This window comes from Lonchura striata, chromosome 8 (genome assembly GCF_050655825.1).
Source record: "Lonchura striata isolate lonStrDom1 chromosome 8, ASM5065582v1, whole genome shotgun sequence".
Classification (NCBI taxonomy): domain Eukaryota; kingdom Metazoa; phylum Chordata; class Aves; order Passeriformes; family Estrildidae; genus Lonchura; species Lonchura striata.
The window spans coordinates 28,006,970-28,029,837 of record NC_140710.1 but is presented as its reverse complement, the minus strand read 5'-3'; the positions used below and the strand labels follow the sequence as shown (position 1 = coordinate 28,029,837).

The 22,868-nt window shown below is 40.2% G+C and overlaps 1 protein-coding gene across 3 annotated transcripts in view; it reads right to left on the bottom strand.

The window, feature by feature from the left end:
* Window positions 1-22,868, bottom strand: part of RABGAP1L (RAB GTPase activating protein 1 like) — a 230,906-nt gene that overhangs the window by 71,427 nt on the left and 136,611 nt on the right. For all 3 annotated transcript variants that reach the window (XM_021546018.3, XM_085586651.1, XM_085586650.1), the window contains exons 16-18: window positions 20,229-20,354; window positions 18,710-18,853; window positions 6,681-6,722 (exon numbers count right to left, since the gene is read on the bottom strand). In XM_021546018.3, coding sequence (XP_021401693.3) covers window positions 6,681-6,722; window positions 18,710-18,853; window positions 20,229-20,354 — 312 coding nt within the window. The remainder of the gene's footprint in view (window positions 1-6,680; window positions 6,723-18,709; window positions 18,854-20,228; window positions 20,355-22,868) is intronic.

Here is a 22,868-nt window from a genome sequence, read left to right as displayed (position 1 = left end):
TTAACTCTTCAACACAAGGCCTGAGTCACATTACCTACAGTATTAGTGCACTTTTCATCTGATACCTCTCAAAAGATTGCAGTAATTGCCACAATTTCATTCCTGACTCAAAGGCAATTGACATTTTTAAATTATCTGCATTGGCAATATGCAGGTTTTACCTAAAACAAGCATCTGTGCAGTCTTCACTGCCTTCAGAGGTTTAGCCAGTAAGATTATACAAAATTTCTGTAAGATATGGAAGAAGTTGGTTACTCAACTTAAGCTTCTTCTTATATTGCTTGCTATCATATAAGGGATAAAATTGATTTTCTTACTTGTTGTGAGGACTTTGAACCCCTTGTGTTTTCCCCTCTTCATTTCCTTAAAAGACAACACTACTTTTGAAACGTTAATGCCCCAGGCTAGATTGTGGCAAGTGATAATTTCAGGAGCAGATGATAAAGTGAGGCACAATCCCAAGGGATGTCACAGTGGTCATTTCATTTTCCATCAGCCACACATCCCTGAGGGAATGATGGAACTTTCCCATGATCAGCAGGCCCTAAGGTGCTCAAAGACAGATGACTGCTCTGACTACCTCCACTTCTCACAAGCAGAAGTTTTTGAACTGTGCCTTTAATACAGAACAAAATTGCTGATGTGATTTGAAGGTTCTGGTGCAAGTGGTAATTCAGGAGAGAACTGATCTGGGTAAAATCTGAGAGGGGTTAGGTCAGATGTCTGCCCAAGGAAGACAAAGTAAATAAAGAAAACCTACCATTGATTATGTGTACCTTAAGAATGTAAATGTAAATGTACACAGAAGTGCAGCACAGTTTTATTCAAAATTTGTGCTCTTGCACAAATTCCCTTCTAAGGTGGGGACAAAGTATTTGTGAAACCCTCTGGTTAGGAATAATATTTCACACAAACATAAAAGCACAAGACAGTCCTCAGAGTTATCAGAGCAAATAGATTCCTTAGAAATAAGAAAATACAACATGATACAGTCAACATGATGTGACCTCTGTAAAGATTCACTCACCTCTGGAGGTGATGCAGAAGAGAATGGTTAAGATGCACTGGAGTTCAACAACACTGAGAATATTGGGTTATTTAATAAACAATGTGAATGGTATCTAAAACACGTCAAGGTGATAAAAGCAAGTGGGAGTGGTGCTGGAAGGGAACTGTTTAAGTTGAAGAACAATGCTGATGTAAGAGTAGCTGAGGGTAAAATGATCATTAATAAATCCAGTCAGGATTAAGAGAAATGGCCTTCCAGCAGCAATTCTGAAAGCTGCTGGTGCAGGTTCTGAAATAGATGCTGTGTCACATAATGGCACAATAGAGCAGAGAAGCAGTTCTTCAGCCCAGAAGGTACTTTTAGTCCAGATACAGAATGAAATAAAGGTAATAAATAACCCTCCTTATCCAAGATAATTTGGACACATTTTCTTTTAGAATCTGTATCTGCCATCTATGCCATTGTAACTGGGATAGTGCTCCCTGATGTCTGGGACACTGACTGACACAAAGGCCTTTGAGACTAAAAGGTGCCAGCAGAAATAACCAAGAAACACAACTCTCCTGTTTGTGCAATACTCAGATATCATTCCTGATCACATGCAGAGAGGAGGAGTGTCAGAACTCACGAGCCCATTAGAAATGCTGCTCACCTTGACCTGAATTCAAGGAATGATGTTGGAAAGTACTGGGTTTAAGGTATTATAGGGGCCAGAGTAAAAATCTGTAAGATAACAAAGTACTGGAAAGCACAAGCAGTAACAAAAACATTTCTCACTCTTTTCTACCTGTTTTCTTTTCAGTATTATAAACCTTCCTGATCATAACTATGGCTTTCCTCTACCATTAAGCGACACATTTTTTAACAGTCATACAGATTAAAACTCAGTAAGCCAAATGTTGAGTTTAATTGCTGTGGATCACACACTCTGTGAGGAGATGAACTCTAAAAATGAAAAGTTTGGACATGCACCTATTTTTAAAGCCTCTGGTTCATTCTTACATTTCCAGTGACCATGTGCTCTTCCCTGCCTTTTCAGGAATTAGCAGCCACAACAGTAGTGAATCTAGAGCCTGAATTCTACACATCATGTATTTTAATTCTTGCCTCAGTCTGCTAATGCCAATATAAAGTTTGCCTTTAGCTAATTTTGCCAAGTTCTAAGACCATAAACAAGATTTAAGAATTAATCAGTGAAATCCCTCGGGTGACCAGGGGCAGACCTCAAAGGAACAGCTGCTGCTGGGCCAGGGAAGGTTTAGGATGGAGCTCAGGGAAAGGCTCTTCCCCAGAGGTGCTGGCACTGCCCAGGCTCCCCAGGGAATGGGCACGGCCCCAAGGCTGCCAGAGCTCCAGGAGGGTTTGGATAAATCTCCCAGGGATGCACAGGGTGGGGTTGCTGGGGGGTCTGGGCAGGGACAGGGGCTGGACTTTGATGGTTCTTGGGGGTCCCTTCCAGCTCAGGACATTCTATGATTCTATGAAATAGAAAATCCTACTAAAATAGGAAAGAAAGCTTACTATTTATTTCCTTTTTTTATCATATGTGAGGATATAATGCTTTTAATTTCCAGCAAAGAAACAAACTAACTGATGACACATGGGATTAGGAAGTGTGCTGCCACTGGAAGGGTATATGTTCCTCTGTCATTCTCAGTAATCATCTTAATTGGGATTTTTCAAATGAAAATATCAATGCTGGTTTTTGGGGTGTTTTAAACCACAGATTTTTATGCTGTCTTTTTCCACATTGGGATTCTCTTCACGTGCCAGTGCTTCACTGCATTTTCCACTGCTCAGAAAACGAGAGGTGAGGAGTTAGGATTTCCAGCAGCTCAGGATCCTGAAGGGTAGTTCAGATGCAGTCCCTACATGATGCAAGTCAATGACTCCCAGTGTGAGACAGTGCCACCAGCTGGGGACCCTGAGCAGGCTGTGGAGCACAACATTCGGATGCCACAGAGCAGAACTCCATGTTTTCCTTTGATAAGAAATCAGATTAATGCCCAAGCTATGGCTTTCACAGCTAAAGAGCTTTAATCCTCTAGCTGTTCATTGCTGCAAGCATACTCAGGGTGTGGGAGAAGGGAAGAGGAAGGATTCCTGCATGTCTCAAATGTTTATTTTCTGAGGATGACTGCATCAAGATGTCTCAGGCAATTGGTCACAGAAGTAGCACTGTCATTTCCAAACTAGGAGCATTCCCTGTGAGCACCAGCAGCTGGAATTCAGACACAGCCCTGAGTGCAGGAGAGTTCCAGAGAAAAGCTTCTCTTCCATTGCTGTTTAGTGAGGGGTTTGGGTGCACACACTTCACTAGAAGCAAGGAAAATGGCATTTACACAAGAAAGGCTCCAGTATTCCACTGATGAAGGATTCCCTTATCCAAATTTAAAATAATCCACGAGGTTGTGGATGAGAGAATAATTGCTCTTTTTTAACAAAGAACAAATCCTTGGGAATTGTTTTCATTCGCTCTGGAATCAGAGACAGACAAGAGCTTTGAAACAGTTTTAAAAGTAGTTTTTCTGCAGCATATTCAGGTCCTATTACTTGAAAAGAGCAGCACACTAAACCAGTTTTCTCCTAATGACTAGGAGAGATGATGAACACATTTGAATAGGAAAAAAACTTACTTCAGTTCTTAACTATTTTCTTCCCTAACAGAAGAGCAATTCTTGCTGAAAGCAAATTAGAATGCTAATTCAGTTGTATGTAAGCACCAGCTCCATCTCCATGCCACTGTGCAACTGTGCTCTTAGGTGAGTGCTTCTGACTTAGAATCTTTGCTTTCTTACCTCAATTTTCTTTCTTTGGCTGCACTGTAGAAATACTTTCTCAGGATAAAACCTCCTTTACCATTTATTTAGTGTCTATTCCTGCTAGAACAGGCAGCTAAAGCATACACATGCAAGAAGAACTGAAAATGCCACAAGCAGAATTAAACCTAACTCTTAAACTTAGAAAATAGTTTAAAATTAAGAGTGACAAACTACATTATTGAATTTTCCTCTGGAATATCCAAATAGAAACGTTCAACTGGAGAAGCAGCATGTTATGGGTATATATATAAAATGAAAAGCCTGAACACTTGTAGTTAAAAGAAACTGGGCTAATTATTCAACAGGAAACAAATTCCTTATTTGCTGTATTACACCCATGAATTCTTTCCAAAGTTATAGTTTCTAAACACTTGTTCTGCTGCTAAGCTTGGTTCAACCCTTCCCTCTCACAGCAGCAGGAAAAGTAAAGCAGGTGGCCCCACAGCCATCCTGCATAATTAAATTGAGCTCAGTTCTCCTTCCCTGAAAACCCTGTCAGCCACCTCCAGCTCTGTAAAAGTACTCTTCCTTTTCTTCTTTAGCTTTAAGATCCCTAAGTTGGTACCTCTGCCTCTTCTCAGAACCTGTTCCTACCATGGCAGCAGCAAACCTGCTGGGTGTGGGCTGGGTTCTTCCTCTCCCTTCCTCACTAGCATGCCATAACCTACCAGATTTCCCATTATTCATACTGGCCCTGAAAAATGGACTATTAATAAGCCCCCACAGTTGCAAATAAAACATAAAACAGGAAGAAAATAGCACACATTTCCCTCCCTCCTTTTTACAAATGATTTGTGTAAGAGCACTTGCCTGCAAAGATATATTAAACCAATTTCCTGTTTACAGGAGTCTTCATTAAATACATGCACTCAAGTAGAGAGCCACAACTCCATTTTCCACATCAGCTGTGTAAAACACAGATTATTTTGGACATTTCCTCACCATAAGGATATGCACTATCTCCTGCCTACACTGCAGTACTTCACTGAAGTCTCCTGCCCTCAAGTTGGACTCGGTGATCCTTTGCCTCTCTCCCACCTCAGGAGATGCTGTAGTTCTGTGAAAATACACACGTTGGAAAATTTCAAATTGCTCTGCTCACAGCAGCACATGGATGTATATTCCTGGTGTGGAGCACTTCTGCCACGGGATTTTGTGCCATAGAAGCAGAATCTCTGAATTACTCATTGCTGAGTAACTCAACAGCTGTTTGCTCTTTCTAGGAAAATAACAATGAAATCCCACTGGAGAACCAGCAGCAGTGCAGTGCTTCTAGTCTGTACCCCCATTATGGGGTGGTTGTGTTAGGAGTGACAGGTTACAGAATCACAGAATCACAGAATAATGAGGTTGGAAGAGACCTCTAAGATCATCAAGTCCAACCTATGCCCTAACACCACAACTAGACTATAGCACCAAGTGCCAAGTCCAGTCTTTTTTTAAACACATCCAGAGATGGTGATTCCACCACCTCCCTAGGAAGACAATTCCAGTATTTTATTATTCTTTCAGTGAAAATTTTTTTCCTAATATCCAACCTAAACCTTCCCTGACGTAGCTTGAGACTGTGTCCTCTTGTTCTGCCAGTTGCTGCCCAGTGGAAAAGACCGACCCCACCTGTCTGCAACCTCCCTTCAGGAGCTGTAAAGAGCAATAAGGTCACCTCTAGGCCTCCTCCAGGCTAAACAACCCAAACTCCCTCAAACGTTCCTCACAGGGTTTGTGTTCCAAGCCCCTCACCAGCCTTGTTGCCTCCTCTGGACGTGCTCAAGCATCTCAACATCCTTCCCAAACTGAGGGGCCCAGAACTGGACACAGCACTCAAGATGCAGCCTCACCAGTGCTGAGTACAGGGGAAGAATGACCTCCCTGCTCCTGCTGGTCACACAATTCCTAATGCAGGCCAGGATGCCACTGGCCTCCTTGGCCACCAAGGCACATTGCTGGCTTGTGTTCAGCTGGCTGTCACCCAGCACCCCGAGGTCCCTTTCTTCCTAAACACTGTCCAGCCACACTGTCCCCAGTTTATAACCTTGTAGGGGATTTTTGTGGCCAAAATGTAGAACTGGGCACTTAGACTTATTAAACTTCATGCTGTTGGACTCTGCCCATCCATCCAACCGATCTAAGTCTCTCTGCAGAGCCCTTCTTCCTTCCAATAAATCAACACAAGCTCCCAGCTTAGTGTCGTCTGCAAATTTATTAATGAAGGACTTGATGCCCTCATCCATGTCATCAGGTTGTTCTACCCGGAGCTTTAGCCTAAGTTATTTCTGGCAATATCAAAGGTGGAATTTCAAATTCCATACTGTGTTCATGCACGTGGGCTGGATTTGAACCAGAGCCAACTTGTGGAGGTCAGTGTAAGTTAACTCTGAGCTCATCATTGCACCCAGTGCTTTACCTACAGGTTTGCTTGGTTAGGGAATTTTTTTATGTCTTTGTGGCCAAAGACAGAAGTTCTGCATATCAGAGAAGATTTCTATTCCTCTCTCAGTATCACAAATACATTTGATACCAGCCAATCACATTTTATACAAAAGAATCCAAACACAAAGTAGATATGATGTGAAATCAATCTGAATTATTTTCTTAACAATAATTACATGAGATATTTCAATCTTTAGACTGCATCCCATGTTCCACAAGTTTTATGATATTATTATTAAGTTAATAATAACAACATAGCTATCGTAAGTACAATTATGAAGACACCTCTACCCAAAGGGATATTTCTCCTTCATTCACTTCTCCAGAGATCCCATTATTTTTGTTCCTTTAGACATGATATTAAGATAATAAGTATTTTTTTAGTTTAATAAAACAAAACAATAAAAAAAATTACTTACTTTTAAAAGAGCCAAAGCCACATGGAAGATTATGTTCATACCCTGAAAATAAGAAGAAAGAGACTTCAATCAGTCCCATCATACAAACCTCTTTTCATACTTATTGTGTAGCATCAAAACTGAATGCTGTAAGTCCCTGGGAACATTTCCTTTTTCCTGCTACACTTGGAAGTTCCTCATTGAAGCTCGAAGGCAGGTTCCAAACTCCCACTCTGGGGGAAGATCTTGGCTCTCTGGGACTCTGGGAAACTTCAGTGACTCAGGTGCTGTGGATGTGCCAGGCTGTTCCTGCCTCTGTTTCAGGGCCTGGCAATGCTGGCTTTCATGAACACTGCAGGATATTGGCATCACCAAAATGCAATAAATATTCTAGGGGATAGAAAAAAGCTTACCTATGACTTATCAGGTATAATCTTGCATACTCAAACTGTAAAAAAACCCCAAAATATAACAAAGACAACCCCACAGGTACACAAGACATCTCTTTTTACTGTGTTTAGCCAAAAGTCAAAACTATTTCAAGGCCAAACAAACTGCTGTCTGTGTCCAGTAGTTGCTTGCTGGTTTGCAAAAGCTGAAAATACAAATGCAGAGAAATGCATTCAGTGAGAAATACAGGGACAAGAGGCATTTACTTGAAGATTAAACAAAGTCTGCAGCCTACATATGTTGATAATTTAAGATTATAAACAACTTTGTCTTCATCCAAATATGAAAAATATCATATGCAGTTCTTGTTTGCTGTACCATGTACTTTGTGTTCAGACTGTTTTCCTCGATTATATTTTCCAAATCTTCTTTGTTTAGTGGCATGATAAATCTTTTCTAACAATGGCTCCCAGAGCTGGTATCTAGAAACATCTCAACAGATTTGCACACAAGTAATAGTGCAATTATATTTTATTGTTGTGGGATAACAACAAGACTTGTGACAAGGAAACGTTCTCTAAGCAATTTCTGCTTCTACAATTGAATGTGTTTCCAATCCTCTTCCTGAAAGCCTGAGACCATGGTTCTATAAAAATTAGCTTTTATAAAAGCATGCTGGGACTTTACAGAAGCTTTCTTGGGAATAAATTGTATTTTTAACATAGATAGTAGGGTGCCTTGAAGGGATTGTACCATTAACGAGTCCTGAAAATGCTGCAACATCAGACATAATGAATATTGCAACACTGAATTACTTTGCAGTTCACTGTATTATCAGTGATAACAAACTGTTTTTTTCCCACTAGAGGTCACAATTGCAGCAGGACTGAATCTTGCTTCATCACTAGGAAACCCTTCGTTCAATTAGGATAACAATTATTTCTAGTTGTTTGGCTTTATGTGCTTGTTTTTAATTGAGAAATGTAGAAAAATGGAAGTCCAGTTGTGACTTTCAGTCATGACATTGATAATACCAGAGCTCCAGCAGTAGTAATGTAAGTTCATAGTACTTTCAGGTTTATTTCAAATATTAATCTGAAGTCAAGAGTTAATTCCACACAGTTATGCCATTCACAACTTTTAATTCCTAGCAGAGAGGACTGACAAACACACTATCTGTAAATGAGAGGAATATCAATAATCTATCACAAACACTGCATTTTATTCTTAATAAACTGATCAGATTTTGTTATGATACGAGTAAGAATACTATGTCTAAAAGTTGGACTACTGAGGAATTAGCGCTCTGTATATTTTCTGGAATAACCATAAAGAAATGTACACCAGTTCTCATTTACTTTCTAAACATTTTTTTCTGATCTGCCTGAAATGAATGCTGTTCCTGAATTCAAATGAATAAAACTCTCTCCTGGTACTCCTCTTATACCATCACTCTTCCCATGGACAGCAAGTGCAGAAATAGGTTTCTACCTGCCTTGAGAATCTCCATCTCTTGAGCCCCACCAGGCAAGGGGCAGCTCACAGACCTGCTCCTGTTACCTGAGGTAACTTGATCAAGGCTCAAGCACCCTAAAATCAGAACATGAAAGGATTTAAAATATCCTTATCCAACTGTCCTGAGCAGCATTCTGCTGCTCTCAGCACCAGGAAAACACCTGCAGCCTCCTCCTTCCTCCAAGGCAGAGGGAAGTCCTGAATCAAGGCAGCATCTTCAAGCTGAGGCAGCGTTGCTGCACTTTCTGCTGCCCAGTGGGGACTTGCAGGGCCAATAGAGCCAACAGCTGGCTGGACTGGATGAAATCTGGCATCTGGAGGATGCTCCAGATTTCAAAGCAGTGAAAAAACTCACCCCCTGTTTGAAGAACACACTTGATAACCCCTGAACTGCCTGCTGGAGTTATTTGTCCTAATTCATGCAAGACTTTCTTCCACAGCCAAGTTTTCATGATGATGGTGATTATGATAAAGAAGGCTCAGCTCATTTTGCCACAGTCTCTTATTTAAAACCTTACTTAATTTACCACACAGTGATTTATAAGCTTCAGCTTAAGCTTCTTCAGCTATTTTAGAAGACCAAAAATACCAAAGTGCACCAGACATATAAATCATTGGTAGCAATATCCCTCCAGCAATCTGATGATGGAAACATGGAAGAACATACAAATCATCCATGAGGGGGAAAGAGAATATGAATATGAAATGAGCTTTTGATAATTACTTTTTAAAACCAAAGGTCATATGCTTAACTAGGCATTTTGAAAGAAATGCTGTATGTCTTGGGGATGATTTTTAGCCCATACCTGGGGTGGGTTTTTTTTGTTTGTTTTTGTTTTGTGTCACTGCCTCTTTCAAACCAAGACCTGTAATACCATGCAGATCTCATCTTGAGCTTTAAAAGTTTTGCATGTGTAAAAATTGTTCAGAATTTCCTTAACACTTTTTTTTTAAATACAGAACAGTCAAAAGTAAAATTATACACTTATAAATAAGAACTTGTAAGAGCACAGGAATGGTGAAGGGCTCATCATCATGTCCTGTCACAGAATCAGGTGTTTTTTAAGCACCCTCTGAAGATTGTGTAGAGCCTGAAGAATTTAAAGAGAGCTCATGAAACTCAGGAGGTTTGGAGAAGAAACAAGCCCAAGTCAGAGAAATTAAAGAGGGGAAGGGAAGGGAAGGGAAGGGAAGGGAAGGGAAGGGAAGGGAAGGGAAGGGAAGGGAAGGGAAGGGAAGGGAAGGGAAGGGAAGGGAAGGGAAGGGAAGGGAAGGGAAGGGAAGGGAAGGGAAGGGAAGGGAAGGGAAGGGAAGGGAAGGGAAGGGAAGGGAAGGGAAGGGAAGGGAAGGGAAGGGAAGGGAAGGGAAGGGAAGGGAAGGGGACTGCCACACTGACCATCCTCTGCTTTACAGACAAACTCTGCTTTACAGGGGCACTTACTCCAGAAGAAAGAACATCATTTAGCAGAACAGCTCTTCAAACCTACTGGTATTGGGATGAACACTCACCATCCAGGAAGTCCCCACTGAATTCATAAAGACTGTGATTCATAAAGACATCTGCTTCTTTGAACTGCATGTCAAAACCCTTTAATTTCCTATCACCACTGGAGGTAATGTTCTCATGGGCAAACCAGTGAAACTCTCTCATGAAACTGTAAAAAATGAAATTACTCATGTGCCCTGAACTTCAGACTGGCTGAAAGTAAATGGAAATCTTAAGATGTTAACTCTAGTCTAGTGAGAGATTTTCCCAGTTCCTTAACTCCCTCCAAAGCCAAGATTCCTTCTCAGATAAAGCCTCTTTGAGGAGCCCTCCCTTTGAGTCCCTCTGCACTCAAACAAGATGACTTTTGAAAAGGCCTGAAAATTAGGCTGGGAACAAAGAACAAACTGAGACTGGTAAAGATGCTGTTCTATGGGACCCAGTTTGCATTCAGTGAGACCTCTGTGACAGAAAGGCTGCCTGTGGCTTCCTGCTGAAGGGAGGAGGCTGATTTATTCATCTGACCCAGCAAATCTGCCCAGAGGCCAGAAAAAAGGAAGTCAAGGGGCAGCAAACCAATATTTGCTCTGAGCAAAATTCAACAGCCAAGCACAGAGCTAAGTGAGGATAAACAATTTAGCTGTGTGTATCTGGACAACATTTGCACTGGGGATGAATTTAGAATTTCTCTCCTGTTTTAAAGCTTCTGTTTACTGGTAGAAGCCTCAAGAGAAAACAGACTATATTCAATATTAGCACCTCTCCCTCTCCAACCCAAACCCCCTCACAGACCTTCCTCTGGTGACATAGTAATACCCTTGGCACCATCTTCACCAACAAAAGGGAGTGAATATCTTTTTAATAAAAAAGAAAATTTAATTAATCAATGTCCTTATCTGTGTTTTCCCCCCTAGATATGCATGACATGTAAAAGGAAACAGTGAAGATAGAATATTTCTAAAGTTCAGCACCAGGTAAAAGGACAGATTCAAGTGTCAAATAAGCACCTCCTTAAGGGCTGAGAAGTCTCAAGCCCCACATGACATGAACCTCTTCCAGCTTTCTAATAACTGAATTTTCCTTTCTTTAAAGGGAGACTAGCTATTCAACAGAAGTTAACTTGACATTGCTTCATAATTCCTAAATGTTTCCTAATTATGTGTTCAGTTGCACAGTTTTACAAGGGAGCTGCAGAGGGTAATTAGGGTTACAGACTCTAAAGGAGAATTAAAATTCTGTTTATGTTTTGGATGGGTTCCAGCAAAACAATTACTTGGCAACTCTAATATGTTGAGAACAACAATAAACTTTAGGAATGTCACAAACATCTTTGTTTTGTTGACAAGATGAATATATGGTCTGAAGCTCCAAGTTCCCTTTGTAAGCAGGGCAGCCTTGGAACACACTCTGCAGGGGCATGCACATTAATTAACATCTTTTAGGTTGTTTGGGTAGCTTGTACATTTATTCTAGCTCAATGCCAAGATGACTAAAGGAAAAAAATGGTTAAAACTCCTGTTCAAATAAGGCACAACATGAATTAGCAGTTTTTGGGTAAACAACAGATACAGGAAAAGATCAAACAAGAACCAAATTACAAAGAGATCTTGCTGCTGACGTGTGAATACAATGGAGTTCTCAGACTGGGCTTCCCCCAGGGACTGCACATGCATGGCCTGAAATGCTGCCACACAGCGAAGGAGCAAACACAGAAATCTCCCCCCTGATCCTACAATTCCATGAAAAATACACATAGCCAATTAAAACCAGTTGATTGAACTATTAGAGAAGCAGGTACCAGGGAGATGGCACTTTCCTGTATTTTGCAGCATAAAACAGCACACAATAAATACCAGGCAACCGTGAATCTGTATTAGTATGATTTCACCTGAAACTTTGTTTGGTTGGTTGCTTTTAATAGAAATAAATGGGATTTAGGAGTGAATATTTGCATGTTTTGGGTGTTTTTCATGTCATTTGCTGCTGAGATGTTGCTGTGGCTGAATGAAGGTAGAGGCTGCTGTGAGTCTAACATTTTTTTTCCTCTCCACCTTCTGTGACTGTTTGCAAAGAATAAAATTTACAGCCACAGAATTTTAAGTCTTTTCCACATATCAAACTGCTCCTTTGAATGAGGTATTTCTGCAGTGAGACATTCCTAATTCACCAGCAACTGCTTATGGGCTAGCAGCATTTGTCAGCCAAGCCATACACTAACTCTACTTTTCTGGCTTGCAAAGCTTTAAATTGCAAGGGTTTTAGACACTTCTGTCCTTTTTTCCAAAACTGATTAATACATGGACAATGAAGGGGGCCTAAATCCACACTGGGCACAAAGGGTGTTATCAAACACAAGGAGAGAAAAAGAAGGACAGGGTGAAGGCTTCAGAACATCTCTGGACAGAGAGCTGTGCCTTGTTCCCCCCTACCTGTGCTCACACACCACAAAAAAAAAAACAAACAACAAAATTCATGCCCACTAAATGAACATCTGCCACCCTGCCCTCCCTCTGATCTTCTTCCCAGTGTTATTCCTCATCCTCTCCCCTTCCCTGCCACAACCCAGCCCTGCCCCTCACCTCTCTGAACCCTGACATTGGTCTTCCCTTTCCAATGATGAGTCAAATGCAAAGTTCACATTTTGATTTTACATATTCAGAAAATTTGTAACAGCCTCAGATTCCAAGCACAAAGCAATGGAAAGTGTTTCAGCACAGGCAGACTGCACTACCCTCTTCTTTAAAAACACTTCCCAAAATAGCTCAGCTTCCTGGATTTGCTCATGGAATATCACTCTCTCATTTATGATACTTTCCTTCAGTTATTTCTAAAGTGTTTTTGAAGCTTGCCAAGACTGTTTCGGATATGCTGCTATTCCAATACAGCAGATGGCACTAGTGTTAAGTAAGCATTATGGAAATTTACTGTATTCCTAGAAAAAACAACCAAGTGAACATCAACTAGCAGGTGGCTCAAATATTTCCTGAGCAATGGGGAAAGTAATTCAGAGACATAATGTGAACATGGCATTAGATGTGTCACCCCTCTAAGACCTCAGCAAGGTCATCAAACCAGTCACTCATCCTTTTTCTTAGAGCATTTCTCAGAAGCAGCCTTAACATTCAGAACCACAAAATTTATCAACATCACCCAAAAGGTACCTTCTGTTCTAAGTTACCTTGGATTGCAGACTGTTGTGAGACTGTTTTGCCTTTGCTCATGCTGAGCATTTATCATCAGCCTTGTTATTTTGGGGCTGAAGAAGCAGCAGCCATGACTGGAAGATGCATCAATTATGGATGCTCACAGAACAGCTGGACATCCTTGAGTCAAGGGTTATGCTAAACCCTCTCCTAGAACCTCTCAGATTCCATCCCCTATTAAAACACTCTTCTCCTTGGTCCAAGCCTGAATTATTATAAATTCTGTTAGACTGTTTTGTGCCCCCAGTCGCCATGGCAATACAGACCATGGTACTACACACCTCCAGCATTTCTGCTGTTGACAGGATTTTAAATGCAAACACTTTATACTATTGTAACCTTCACTTTGAAAAGAACTTAAAATTGTTTATCATTATAATCAAAATGTTTTTAACACACACATCCACAAGCTTTAAGAAGTTCCTCATGCAGCACATACACAATCAAATCCTACACCCTTCTTTCTTTGTTAATTTCTGTTCTAATGCTGAAATCACCCCGAGTAGATTACAGCTGTAGATCATCACATGAATTAGGCTAAAATTACTTTTCCTTTGGATTGAATAACTCATCTAACTACATAAAAGCCAAACATTCAGGTCGAGCAAACCTGAGGTTGTCACCATTGCAGACCTCCCACTTCCGCAATAAAAATGATCACGATGCTTGACATGTCAACAGATCCTTGAATGCAGCAAACCAGCGTTACCACTGGAAATCCACATTCAAATTCTAGTCATCCATCTGGAGTCTGAGAAAACCTATTCTCCTTCTTCTGAATTAATTAAAAGCTAATTATAGCAGTCTGGGAAAGAAATACTTTCCAGTCTCTTTACATGAAAGAGCAGTGGCTGATAAGGACTTCAGCAAGACTCAGCTCTCCAGCAGGCCTGATGCAAAGGGACTGGGCAGGAGGAAGGACACAGCCTAAATGCCAACATTTATTTGTCTGTATTCCTAAAAGGAAAACAAACAGACGGCTCCTGGCCTTTTCCAAGTAACACGTGTGACATTGACTTCACTCTGGTAAATACTACTGAAACAAGACAGACAGCTCCAGCACAGAGCTGTGCTGATTTAGAATTTAAGCTCAGTTTTTAAATATGCTGTTGCCATAAGAGATTTTATTTCTAGCAAGTCCATTCTTCTGTTTTGTAAGAGTTTTTATAAGTGGAAGGGTTAACAAATGTAGACAAGTAAGTCCAAAAAGTTCAATTTTTCTTTCCCTATAGATCCACAAAAGAGAAACGACTGTGCACAATCTATTCAATTCACATTACATCTTGGTGCAGATTTACAGAGGAAGTGGGCTTGTTCTTGACTCAATTCCTGAGGAAGTTTAATAAATTGAAATGTTAATCTGTTCCTTCTCAACTCTGTTGAAGGCATCCCAGAAGACTGTGAGAGTGGCAATCAGAAATAGCAGGCTGCTCTGGTGCCTCCTCCTCAGCAGCACGAGCAGCCCTGAGCGCTAGCAGACGGCGTTTCCTGGCACATCCATCCCCAGCAAGACACACACGAGACACAAATCAAATCCTCAGCACCAAGACTTGGGATTCTGCTCTGATTTCCAGTGCTTCATTAGGAAGGAGTGCTCCCAATAACAGCATCTCCACAATGTGGTGCCACGTTTTAGCTGTCAGTAAGTGTTCACTTAGCAGCACCGCGTTGTTCACGTTTTAAATGATTTTTAAAGACACCTATCAGCCTTCGTTATAGCAGACAATTTCTCAAAGTCGATTATAAAAAGTATTTTACACAATATTCTGAAAGCAACAGTAGATAAATAAAGGCCAAGGAGTGATGGCATCCTAGCTTTCAACTCCCTCTTCTTTGTGGTCCCATGAAAGGCACTTTCCCTTCTCTGCTATTAACTATATTAGTAAACATTAAATAATTTCATACTCAAAACTGATAATCAGCTGCATCCCTTTGTATCCAGTCATGATCAGTCAGAATGGCAGCTTAGTAGTCAAATTACATATTATAACACTAAAATAAGCAACTATCTGTGCCAGCCCAGGGAGGGCAGTGTACAGGAGAGGTTTCTGCATGTTGCCTAAAAGGAGAGAAGTACTATCCTTAAGTATTTTATATCCCCCAAAACTGCACACAAAAATAGCCAGGTCAACCTAAAATGGAGGTTACCCATAGTGATTCAAAATTCTTAGTTAATAATGGAATGACAGCTTGAGCTCTGCACCTCCTTTAGTTTTGTATATATCACAAAAGGTTAAAGAATTTTCTTTTTTAAGCATAAAAAATATCATGACAATTTTGAAAACACAGATAATCTGCCAACTGGTTTGGGTTGTTTTTTTCTCTTCTAAATGCCTACTGAAGGCCATTTATTTAATGTTTTTAAAACAAATATTTTCATTTCAAATTGAACAGTTTAAAACACAAAATGAAGTGAAATCTCAACTGTTTGATATTCTATAGCACAGCTGAGGTGCAGCTGTTGCAGTGAGGACAGCTCTGAGTGACAAGAGCTTTACCTAGATGAATTGCTATTTCTGAGCATGATTTTAAATAAATAATTTAAAATAGAACAAAAAGAGACAGCAAAACAGAGCAGGCTTGCAAAGTGTTCAATAACATCATGTCATATTGACAGATTAGACTGACATGTCCAAATACAACTCTGCTTTTCATCAACAAAAATGTTCTTCAATGCAAACAGAAATAGCAAAGGGGAAAAGACAAAGGAAACAGCTGTGACAGGCAGCTAAAAGGAACTTTGTAGAAAGCTCTCCAGGCTCCAACCCACACAGTTTGCTGTAATCACATTAAAACTTTCACCTGGATCAATAGGTTTGTGTTTTTATTACAAGCAGCTGAGCCTTATAAAACATTCCACAGCACTGTGGTAGTGTACCTGCCTGAAGCCCAAAATTCTCTTCAAGCTTCTGTCACAGGGAAGAAAAATAATTCCAAAATATTTCATTTCTACATGGGGATGGGTGACAGATTCTGCCCCAGAACTACTCAGGTAATATTCTAAGACCACTGGAAATTGAAGTAATTTGGAGGGTTTATTCACATCTTCAACAGCCTGGTCACAACTTAGGGGAAAAAAAAGAAAAAAAAAGGTGCTAAGAGGACAACATAATAAAATAATTCAGTCATACAGAAGCCATGGCAAGTCCCAAATTTGTGCAAGTTTACATAAAACTGCTCTGAAGCAATATCTCATACGAGAATGATGAGAAGACCTTGACTGTAGTGACACTCACTTTGATGGGATTTTAAAAATTCCTCCATAAAACTTAATTCCCATCATAACTTTAGCTACTTTCTCATAGTGATGCTTCTGCCCAGGAGTTCCATCCTCAGCTTGTGCCACTGTTCCACATGCAGGCAGGGGAAGGAAATGTGCCCCCCTGGTTAGCTGGGAAATTACAGCACTTCCAACAGATATTTCTCTTCTCTGGATTGAAAGCTGAATATCTGTAAGAATCGATTTCACTCTTCCAGCCTCAATCAAAAATCAAAAATCTAACCCAATACAAAAACTCTTGCTTGACATGGGATCATTGGATGGTTGGGGTCGGAAGGGACCTCTAGAGATCAGCTATACCAAGACACAAATTGTTCACCCATAATTCAAATATTTTCAAGACAACCAGAGAGGCTCCCTTAAAATTACCAGTTAGCAGCAATGGTTTTAAATGGTTTTCTTCCCCTAATTTTTTCTTTCCTATAAGAGTTGCAAAAAATGTGAACATTTTGTAACCACAAACAGGACAAGGATGTGGCGAAAGCACAAGTCAGGAACTTGAAGGGTATTTAAAATTCATCTGTATCTATGACAAATTAAAGAAAAGGCTGGAAGCTTGTTTTTAAAAACTTAAAACAATTCACTTCAAAGGCTTCTTGCTTTTCTGGGGATTTTTTTCTGCAGAATATGTTTCAGTGTTAGCAGCTGCCACTGTTTTTTCTCCTTCCAGTTGCCAGAATTACCAGCATGCTGGTTGTTCAGAGATAAAGTAAGGAACAATTTAATGCAGAAAAAAAAAAATATTTTGATTTCCCCCATAATTCCTTCTGGAGGGTGACTGGACACACAGCTTCAGTCCTCAGTCAAGGAATGGCTTTTTCCTGGCTCTGCCTACAGAACTGACTTGCTGTCTACATTGAGGGCCAACTAGATTTTTATTTTAATATGACTTTTATCTATGCCATTCCCACAAATTCTCAGACCTGCCTGTTATTTGAGAATGGTTGACTCCTGACTCTGAGGAGCATTTTTCTGATAGCCCACACTGGTGCCTCAGGACATTGACTCCTCACTGCCCCACTCTCTCTCAAGATGTCTGCATGTGTCTTCTCACTTGAAATAAATTTTCTTACTCTTTCTGGTTTATTTTTAGCTGTAGTAAAAGAGGCTCCTTTGGCTTTGTGTGATTACCCTCCACAAACACTGACAAGTTTCCCTTTCCCTAGCATGTTCTAATGTTGCACTCTCTTACTTTCTTCTTGGATTTCATCTTGGATTCTCCTTGGATTTTCACCTTCTTTCCGTTCCCAGTTGCTTCAGACACACTGAGATAATATTGCAAATATTACCCTACCTTGCTTTGATAACTGAGCACCAATATGCAGAAGAAGAAATAGTCTCAAGGACTAAATCCTACCCAGCCACATGCAGCAAGCCTGAAGATTCTCAGAGAAAATTCTTCACAATAAAAATTAACAAAATGAATTGCAGTCAACAGTGTTTCATACTCGTGAAGCCCTCACCATTTAAGATTATCAGATATTTTATCTATCTGTTTGTTTTCATGTTTGTGACCCCTTGAAATTGGAGAGGAAATCAGTGACAGGTTTAAAAGCAGGTGTAATGCCATAGACACTCTGACTTCCCATTTACAGAAGGAAGGATTAGTATTTTATCAAAAGAAATATTCTGGATGATCAGCCTATTCTGACTGGCTTTTAAAATAAAGTGTAGCTATATCTAAAGCACAGAGACATTTTGTATCTGGAGTAGTGCATTCCTAGTTGGAACAGAGGGAAAAGACCCAAAAGGAAGGAGCTTCCTTCAGTTGTGTCTGGCCCTTCTCACTCTTTGTTTAATATCAGGCCAACCTGCACACCATTTCTGTCTGTGGGCACTCTGAACCAGGCCACTTGGAGAGCTTTCCCTACTGTGTGTCTTCAAGAAATTACAATTCCTAACTCTGAATAATCATTTAACAAATTAAATAAAAAACAGCCATGTGCATCAGATATTCCTTATTAGAGCCCTCAGCAAAAAATGAGGCAATCCACAGTTCTAATTTTAAAACCAAACCAGTGTTTCACTGAATGTCTTCTGTTCAATATAACCATGGTTTCTACATGACTACACACATTTTATAATTAAGCAGTAAAGGACTTCAACAAAATGAAATAAAAGAAGAAGAAACACTGACGGAGTGGAGGGAGGAATTTCTGATTCAATATTTTTTTACCTCACAAAGTAGTAAGTCAATGATGTGGAAGACCATGCAGAGTGGAAACTTGGCAGTAAAAAGAGTGAGAAACCACTGGGATGCATACATGTGAGCTTCCAAATTGAGGTCTGAGAAATGGCTGTGCAAGTCTGGTAACTGCTCCTGCAATAAAGGAAAAAAATAAATGTTTCAGTATTACTCATTAATTTGAATACTTCATCCATATTTCCAGTAAGGACCAGGTTGCTAAATATCAAAAAACACAACAAAGTGAAAGCCTGGTTTCTTTTGAGCAATGAAGATGTTTCTTGATAAATTTCAGTGCCCATGGTTACAGTTTTGACTTAGATACCCACAGTGGATTCTATCACAGCATCAAATAATGTACTGAGACTATACTGAGGAATTACAGAATCTTCAACAGTTGAAAGGCAGAGCAGTTGTAAAATCTATGCCACGCTGTATATTTTTAAGTTATTCCTTTGCTGTGTCTTGCTATAAATACTTTTGCCACAAAAAAGAATGGCTACAGGAACCAGATCACTTTGAAGAGCTTGAAAGCAACAGAGCACATAACTCCATCAGACCATTTCTCTAGGAGCACATACAAGCAACACAAATAAACATTGAACATCCTACTGAACAGTGATGACACAGTCACTTAATGAAGTAACTTTTTTTAAGAGTATATTTGTTAATAAAATCTGGTTTGTTTGTTAAAATTTTTTGTGGACATAAGTGAATATTGAGAAAACCATATGCTGAAGTGTCACATTAATTAGTATGCAATTCCATCAAGTATGAAATATGCACAATTTGACATCTGAAAAAATACCATTAAATTAGCAATAGTGTGTTTTGTTTGGTTTCAGTATATGCCACAGAGGTACTGTGGTTATCTGTGAGAGTTGACTTCAGCAAGCAACTTTTCGCTGTGCCAACAGAAGGGCAGGGCTTGATGAACTGTCAGTAATTCCTTTTTAGTCACAACAACAATGTATAACATTTGCAGCCCTTCAGTTATGCGAAACTGCTCGATGAAATAATTCCAGCTGAAAAAAGAGCAGAGTCTTGGAAGAGCAACAAAACCTGCCCTGTGGTCCACACTTGATTGGTATTTCATAAGCATCAGGATGTCCTGATTTGCCTGACCTCTTAACACCCACATAATTCATGGAAAGTAGGGCACTGATGGAGGCAGTCCAAAGGATACACTGGCCTCAAAAGCACAGAGACATTCTCTCTAAACAACATCAGAAACAGAGAGGGAGCAAACAGAGAGGGGGGGGAAAGGCAAATACCTGCTCAGATACAAAGATTAGTTGCAGAAGTGGTGGATCAGAGACAAAAGAAATTAGAAACAAATCTGACTCAAGATGTTTGAATTCAGCTATTAAACTTTGCTTTACCCCACCTCTGAAAGGAGAAGGGGTTTTATTGTCCAATAGCTTATGAAAGCAAAGCATTAATCTCTTCTTCGTGCCAATATTTCTATTTATGAAACAAATTGAAGGAGAATTTGTTACTCTGGGCCCACCTGCATCAACTTCTCCAGTTGGAAAAATTTGCAATGGAGATCTTCAAAGTTATTTCTGTAGAGGTCCCTCAAGCCATAGTCATACATTATTTTCACAAATACACAGAATGCCTGCTCCTCTGGCATCTGTTTGGAAAAATACACAAAAATAAGGTTAATAACAGAGCTAAGGCTGGACACACATTACACAGACACACACACACACTTAAACACCTTGTGTACAATGAATTCAGAACCTGGGATGTATTAGAATTTTCAGCCAAGTATTGTGAATGCTGAATTGACCAACTAAAATCTCAGTGGGATTGTTCTTGATGAGCATCTTGCTTTGGCGCTGTGAGCCCTTCTTCAAAGAAAATGTGGGATCATATCACAGGTTCATGTATTTCTACATCCCTGGAGAAGCACAACTCTCAGCAGCATTCTTTCTGTCAAGTAAGTATGAGAACAACCAGTACTCAACTCTCAGGTACATAAAAACAATTAAAAATAATAAAAAAAAAAGAAAAAAAAAAGGCAACAACTCATGACAGTGATGTCTACTGAGAGATACTTGGTTAAATGGGAAAAATTCAGGAGAATCAAGGTACAACCAACCTCTAGTAAGAACAATGCTCATCCAAATCCCAGGATGTCAAACTTTGAAGTCAGGTTTCCCACAGTCCCATCTATTACCATGCTGACTTTTTCAGAAGCTCTATATCCATAATCTCTGTTCCATTCTGACCAGAATTTCTCATCCAACAGTGCTTTGGAAGGTGGCACTAACACAACTGTCTGAGCCACTCCACACTTCTGTTTGCTGGCTTGAGCCCACTGAATGCTGACTTGGTGGGAAGCCCTGTGTCACAAAACCTCCACATCACCTTCCCCTGTGCCTTCAGGGAACACAATCATGACAGGCACAAACAGCACCCAAACCAACCTTTCCATCACCTTCAAAACGTGCTTCCCTTTGGAAGCACCAGATTGTAACAAATCAGAACAATTGCTGAGAATCAAGAACAGCTCCTGACCTTTAAGTGTGTTCACTCACTTGGCCTACTGCCAGCCTCTTATCAGATATCAGCTACAGATAAAAGCTCAGCATTTCCTTCAAAGAGAATTTTAGGCTCTTGATATTTCCCTTCAGGGTTTCATCTTATGCTCAGTCCATGATTAGGGCCTGTCTCCAGAGCCATGGGTAGACAGTTTCATTTTCATTTTCAGACATCACAAAGGAAAGTAACTGGTTAGCACAAAGTATTTCCAGATTGCCTGATGCCCATCAGTCTGGGCTTCATTTACCCAAGACAAATTCTTAGGAATTTCAAAGCTCTTAATCACAGTTTTATCTGGATGGAATGATCCCCACAGACAGCATATAAAAAGCTGCACACAAAGTAAAGTGAAGAAATAATTTTATCCTGACCAAAAGGCTTGAATCTGCTCAATGAATGCAAATTTCAGGGGTTTTGATAAAATACAATTATTTCTAATGAAATGACAGGTGCTCATGCACAAGCACATCTACCCTATATGCTCAGTCAGACTCTTGTGCTTTGCCACCCATCTCTTCCCCAAGACAGGAGATGGAACAGAGGTCAAAGAGCTCTCAATGAACAAAGATTCTCCAGTATTACTGACCCCAAGAATTCAAAATCATATATAATTTTTTTTTATTTAATCAGAACACAAATTTTGGGCATTGCCATTGTGATTTTTAGCATTTAGGTATTTGCCCTTTGCTGTCATTTCTCTGAAATCACAAAAGTCAGAAATTTGCAGTTTTTTAAAGTGAAATTTTAGGTGGGGTTTCATTCCCTACAGACAATGATTCTGAAAAATAGACAAGAAAAAAAAGTCAACTACTGTGAGCCTCACAGTACAATTGTTAGAGTTACAACACTGTTTCCCTGTGATTAGAAGTTACCTGCATACCCTTGATGAGAATTCCATCACAGAAGCAAAATGACAAAAACAGAGGATGGAGGTTCAGGCTACCCAACCATCCCTGAAACACATCTACATCGAAGAGAAAGGATAACCTGTCCCAGGGAAAAAAGGAAAAGGAAGGGCTCTAGAAATCCATGTGAAGGTAGAACAGTTACCGAGGGTTTTACAAGTGTTCACAGCATACAGATTGTTTGGAGAATTTGAGAAAAAAAGGAGTTTGAGGGCATCTTAGGAAGCTCCCCAGTCACATGGGCTCATTGAGACTCCTTGTTTCCCCCTTCTCTAAGCATTTCACTTTAATATCCTCTTGTCCCAGACTGCAAGGCAAGATGTATTCCATTTCCCATCTGACTGGCAGCTGTCTTCTGTTAATTGGGCAGTTTTCCTTATCTCTTCCACAGCCACTCCTCTCTCAGGGGAGACATCTGTTGTTAATGGGCTACTGAATGTCACTGCGAGACTGATAACAACTATAACATCCCATTGGGAGATGCTCTGCCCAGAGGGAGGAGCCAAGCATTCCTACCTGGATATAATCTTGAGTTTCTGGAACACCAGCACAGCTTTTCCTGCACTGGATTTCCCAGAGGAACAGCTGCCTCTCCCACTGCAGGAAGACTACAGCCTTTTTCTACAGGATCACTGCTCAAACAGAACCACACCTGACACTCCAGGAGCACTGCAGCCATAATTCCCAATTGTTCA